This window comes from Centruroides sculpturatus, unplaced genomic scaffold (assembly GCF_000671375.1).
Source record: "Centruroides sculpturatus isolate CEXI.00-Female unplaced genomic scaffold, Cexi_2.0 scaffold19, whole genome shotgun sequence".
NCBI lineage: Eukaryota > Metazoa > Arthropoda > Arachnida > Scorpiones > Buthidae > Centruroides > Centruroides sculpturatus.
This window is the reverse complement of record NW_019386694.1, coordinates 572,213-578,647: the sequence shown is the minus strand read 5'-3', so window position 1 is coordinate 578,647 and position 6,435 is coordinate 572,213. Positions and strand designations below refer to the sequence as shown.

Here is a 6,435-nt window from a genome sequence, read left to right as displayed (position 1 = left end):
CCATTGAAAAGAAACTCGGAAAAAATTGAGAAAAAATTTCCTTTCTTGTAGTAGAAACGAGTCTAGAAAATCGAGTTGAGTAAGTTTTAAGATTTTCTCTATGAATTTGGAAAGAAAATTGCTTAAACCAATATCAATCAACTTTGAGTTGTAATTCGTCAATACGTTTGATAATGCCGTACACCTGAAGTTGATTGCTATTAGTTAATCGGTTTCTCTTGTTCACTCGAAATGCTGCAATCGATTCTTTCTTAATTTTGATTATGTGAGTTCTGACGTTATCACAATAATAACTAATACTTGACACTACATTTTCTTTTACGCATCTAACAAGAATATCCTTTAAGATCTAATGTCACATTTTAAAGACTTTCAAGAAGAAATTCTTATAACATGTAATAACTATATTTTCACACACGCAAAACGTTAACCATATTTATTTCAACTCTTCACTCAATATGTATTGTACTATAAATATCTCTTTTCGTATTCAAGGATTTAACTTGGTCCACAATGAGGTTGTTAGGAAGTGAGAGATTGAAATATATGATTGATAAGACAAGCATATTTAGGTCTAACGAAGATCAATAAAAATTTCTGATAATTTGATCAGACTTGTATCAGACTAGACTCAGACGTCCTTTACAGGAGTGGGCTAATGTCGCTACTGCTTCGTGCATTCAGATGATCCAGATATATTTGATTCAGGATGCCGGAGCAGTATAAACCTAATATTGTCCATTAACTTGATAATAGACAATATTAACTTAATATTGTCCATAAGCTTGATTGAAATGTGATTAACTAACACATTTATAAAGAAAGTTGCATAATTGTATGTGAAATAGTCTATTACTCACATAAACTATAAGTAACACAATGATAAGCATTCATGTATCTAAAAATAGGCAAAGTACAAGAAAATTTCGGTTGGTTTCAGAGTGGTAGCAAATGTATTAATAGTATTACCATTATAATCTTATGGGACTTTCTTTAGTGGGACTTTTCTTTCTAATGTGATCTGTGGTCAAATGGTGCATACCTGTATTTTAATTATTATAAAATGACAAGAAGCTTAATTTTCAGGGTTTTATAAAAAACTGTACATGATAATAACGAATAAAATCATTATTAAGTCTGACTTTACTGGACATACAGAAAAAATCTTCGAATAATTTTGCATTTCTTGCCGTTTCAAGGTGCCCCGAGTCCAAAAATATAAAAATCTTCGGTGGTTATCTTTTCACCATTTGCAATACTTTCCCTCTGTTATGTATAACAATGTAGGGAAAGTAAAAATTATATCTTCACACATTACAACATTAAAATTTATAATGCATTTTACGTAGAGAGAAAACGGACCATTCCAAATTACAGCAAATCTTTACAATTATAGCATTTATATACGGGTACTATAAATGTAAATAGTTTAAAGTGAAGTAATATATGTTTTTTATCATAGAATTTAAGAGGAAGAAGTAAATTAATTACAATGAAAGGAGTCAAAGATAACTTTTTAGAAATTAAGACGCGTTATCTTACAGTGGATATCCTTTTCCGTTTTAAGATTACTGGAGAATTAACCTAATTACGAGTTTCACGAACATTTTATATGAGTTAACTCTGTAGCGTAAGATGCAACAATTCATCAGTTTGATTTTCTTTTTATTTCTATATCAGAAACATGCATTTTGCTCTAAATTAATGTTTAACGTGAAGGCAACAACCGAAAATCCAGAACGTTATAGTCGTTTCTACAGATGTAAGTTTCATTAATAATTAATTAAATTAATTAATTTAAAATTATTAAATATGTTNCATGCATTTTGCTCTAAATTAATGTTTAACGTGAAGGCAACAACCGAAAATCCAGAACGTTATAGTCGTTTCTACAGATGTAAGTTTCATTAATAATTAATTAAATTAATTAATTTAAAATTATTAAATATGTTTATTAGGGTTATACTTGCTACCAGGAGAAAAATTTATATCCCATTCTATATATAAGCCTATCGATTGTACCGATATTAAAGAAAGTGGCATAAATTCATCAGGAATTTACAGTATATGGCCAGTATCACATGCTGAAGGTTTTCAAGTGTATTGTGATATGGATACCGAAGGCGGAGGATGGACGGTCAGTTTGATAAGTAACTTTTTATTTAAAATCTGGACCTTTCTGTTTTTCGTTAGCTCTGTTTATGTAGGTGATCGGACGTCCGAGGCTGTTGAAGCGTTAGTTTACGTTTCTGGGGAATCCGGGATCGAATACGTGCTTCCGATAACTCCAGAAATTTATTGAGAATGGTCTAACCCGGATTTGTTAGGCCCTGATCCTGACTATTCAGGTGCCTGGCTAAATCCGAATGTTCCCGATAAAAATACCCTCTTAGTGCCAACAGAACAGAAAGAGTCCAAAAGAAACATCGTCCTTCTATTAATTATGTTTTGAATTTTTAAGGTTTTTCATAGGAGAATTTCTGACGAAAATTCTACGAATTATTTTCGTGAAATTTGGGAAGATTACTCTTTGGGTTTCGGTGAATTGGATAGTGATTTCTGGTTAGGTAAAATATTCTGCATTGATTAATATTAAAGTTTTTCAAGTTGTGTTTTAGTATCGGTAATATCTAATGTACTTTATTTAGGCAATGATAAACTGACAGCGATAACCAGTCAAGGAAATTACACAATGAGACTCGATAGAGAAATTAAAGGCGGATTCGCTTTTCATAATTACATGGATACATTCAAAATTGGAAATGAATACGAGTTATATCGATTATATTTAACCAATCCCTATAAAATTTACGGTGAGTTACACCAGCTTGTTTAATTTAAAGCATTACGCATAATATTTGCGTGAGTAATAAATGTGATAATTTCTTATATTTCAGTGCCTAATCTGTCGGGCTATACAAATTACCTAAATTTTAGCTCGTTCGATAGCGACAATGATTTTTTAGAAGACCTGAACTGTGCTGATGTTTACAAATATGGTTGGTGGTTCGATGGATGTTTAAACTTCGACATATATTTTCAAGGGAAAGATTACATCGATGTAATTAAGAATACTCCGTTGCATCAATATATGTACAAAATGGAAGCGAAGATAAGACGTAAACCTTGTACTAATTGATTTGATTCTTTCGGAAATTTTAATTTCAAAATAAAATATGCATTATCATTTATCATAATTAATTTTAGTAATTTCCATATTCTATTGTTATTAATTGCGAAGACCATGACAATTTCAGATTGGCAATCGATAGCTGTATCGTCTTCCTTGAGACTGTGTTTCCAGATTGCGATCGTTCAGGTCACTCACAAGGATGGGAGATCAAGTATCAGGCTGGCATTGATATGGAAACAATCGATCTCGTTGCATAACCTGTTAACTATGAAATAAATCGATGATTCTTAAATTTCATCTTGAAGGATCTTTTCAGAATAATAGTTAGGTTAATCGGTTTGGCAATTTTTACAAAATGAACAACCTAAAGGAAATTTGAAAAAAAATTATCAATTATACACAGCATTTGAAGATAACTATGCATGAGAAGAAAGCTATAAATTTCTTTTATGAATGCTGGGTACTTTTTGATATCCCTGAGATGAAATAATTTGTACACGGACTTTCTTAAAATCCAAAGAAACTACAATTATGAGATTTGTCTGGCGTGCCAAATATGATTAATTAATTAATTAACTGAAGTATGTTTTATGTTTTATTTATTCAGCACAACGAAGTGCAGTTGATAAGCCACAAGACATTTATTACATTCTTTATTTAATCTTTTAACAGCTATTTTGATAATTGATTATTATTGATATTTAACTAATTTAAATACGTTTACAATTAATAGAATATTTTCTGTTCATTTTTCCCCGAATTTTCTTTTAATCTATATAATTATTAACATGATTTTCTAATATTATAAACGTTTCTATCATTTTATAATATTGGAAGCCAATTTTCATTTATTTTTATGAAAACAGTTTCTATGGCTTTTTGTTAAATACAGCATTAAAAGTTGATTTTTTAAAATTATTATAGTGATGGATAAAAAAAATTATACATTAAATATGCATGGACAGATTCAAGTTAAAGTTATTTCTTTTACCAAGATTACTAAAATTGAATTTCATAATTTAGAATTAAATTATAGTGGTAGAAAATAATATAAAAGTGTTTATAATTATTTGTACTGTACAATTTCAAAACTATTCTGTGTAATAATTCGACTCTGACTTAATGGCTATTTTGATATTATTGATGACAAAAGTTTAAAATTATTGATTTCCTTATCTGTCCAATGTTTTTGTTTGACAGAGTTGAATTGTTTGGACCACGTGGCTTGAAAAATTTCATCAAGATCCTCAGCAGAATGTGACACGTGTGAAAGAGGACCACTGAGTCATAATATTTGCATGTGCAACTATCTGTATGATGTTGCACATGCAAATATGATGTTGTGTATGATGTCGACCTACATACACCATGTGTATGTTGTGATTGGGTAAATCAAATTAGCAAGCATTGACACTACTGAGACTTTATTAAACTAATTTTTTCACATTTTTTCCTTAATGCATGAAATATTATTTTGTACCATAAATAGTACTGAAATATTATAATGTACTCAAAATGTACTAAAAATCTAAGTGTACTTTCAATGTATTCGAAAGGGCAAAATGTACCCGAAAAATACAAATGTACTAGTAATGGCAACGCTGGATATGACTCTGTGGATTTTCACAAATGCCTGTTATCTTCAGGATTTCAGTTACAAATGAGGCAGTTGCCCGCGAAGAACTCAGTTGTTTCATTGATGATGAAGAATGTGTGTTTCGTAGTTTTTCAGATTCTGAATATGTCAGGCCCTACGCACAACTTCTTATTTACTTGGTATGATGGGTTTTCAGCCTTCACTACTGAGCAGTGGCGGCGCAAGACCTAAATTCGATGTGGGCAAGGTACATTTCGCGAGGCCCTCTGGTGGCGCAAGAAGACGGATTTTATAAAATAAAAAGCAGTTGAAACTGTCAAATTTTTATTCATAAAAATGCAAAACTATATTCTTTGACTAACATTAATTAAAGAAAAATAAAAAAAAAGAATTAAAGAAACAGAAATTTCCTGCTTTTAGCCTTACTGAACTTTTTAATAATTGTATCGTAATTCATCTTAGATGCTAAATATGCTTCAATAGATAAAACTGCCAAAGCTGAAAGTCTTTCCATGCCCATTGTGTTTCTTAAATAATTCTTTATTAGTTTTAATTTTGAAAAGCTCCTTTCAGCGTAGGCAGTACTTACCGGTAATGTTAACAAAATTCGAATGACAATGGAAATATTTGAGTAAATTTCTTTGAAGTTATTTTCTGTTATGTATTGGAGCAGCTGTTTCACATTTTTAATGAAGTTGGGTAAATTTGGGATCATTGTTTGTAATTCTTCATATAATTTATAAGGTTGGAAGTCACTGCTCTCACCCACTCGCAGGACTGAGTGTAAATCTTGACAGCTTTTTAATATTTGCTCTTTTGGAATATTTTTTAACTTGCAATTCATCGTAGACTGCAATTTCTTACTAACTAAACACATTCAAGAAAACCTTTAAATATGCAGCCGTATTTATTAAATTCTAACGTTTTCGGTCATATTCAATGACCTTTATCAAGAAAAAACGGAAAAAAATCGAACTCCGAACTTTAAACTTGAATTAACGATACAAGCGTTTTGGAACGTTTTTTAAAAAAATATATTCTACTGGAATAACGCCATCTCTATATAACGGTTGTCATTATATATGGATTTGGATTTGCCAAAATCCATAAAAACGATAAAAGCTTAAGGCCTGTCGTTGATAAAGAATGCGCACCCACAATATTATTGGAAAGGTTTGTCAATGAGTTTATTCGCAAAAACTCGCCACCATATCAATACAGCGTAAAACAACCTTTAGAACTTCTACATAAAATGGCAAATATGAAGTCGCAAGAAGTTAAGTATATGACCGTATTGGACTTCAAGGCGTTGTACCCTTCCATCCAACTAGAACCATGTTTTTGCCATTTACGGGATTTCCTTTTAAGCAAGATCAAGCACCCAGAAAAGAAAAGAAAGCAGATCTTAGAGTTGACGCATCTAGCAACTTTTTCATCTATTTTTAACTTTAAAGGTGTCATATACACGCAGCAGAAGGGCGTCGCCATGGGAAGCCCAGTGGCGGGTACTTTATGTGAAATGGTGTTAAGAACGCTAGAAAATGCATTCGTGCCGAATTACGAAACACAAATTCTAATGTTCTAATGGAAAGTCAAACCCAACTTACAACAATTCTTAAAGGACATTAATGACAACAAGTTCGGCCTCGAGATTGAACTCGAGCAAGAAAGTGATACGCGCATACACTTTCTGGATTTATCTATA

At 31.2% G+C, this 6,435-nt stretch overlaps 1 protein-coding gene across 1 annotated transcript; it reads left to right on the top strand.

The window, feature by feature from the left end:
• Positions 1–1,824: 1,824 nt before the first annotated feature.
• LOC111615611 (techylectin-5A-like) lies at positions 1,825–3,174 on the top strand. Its single transcript, XM_023357021.1, has 5 exons — positions 1,825–1,897; positions 1,959–2,137; positions 2,462–2,567; positions 2,649–2,813; positions 2,898–3,174. Exons 1-5 carry the CDS (start codon positions 1,840–1,842, stop codon positions 3,137–3,139), a joined length of 750 nt encoding a protein of 249 aa, XP_023212789.1. The 5' UTR covers positions 1,825–1,839; the 3' UTR covers positions 3,140–3,174.
• The last annotated feature ends 3,261 nt before the right edge of the window (positions 3,175–6,435 follow it).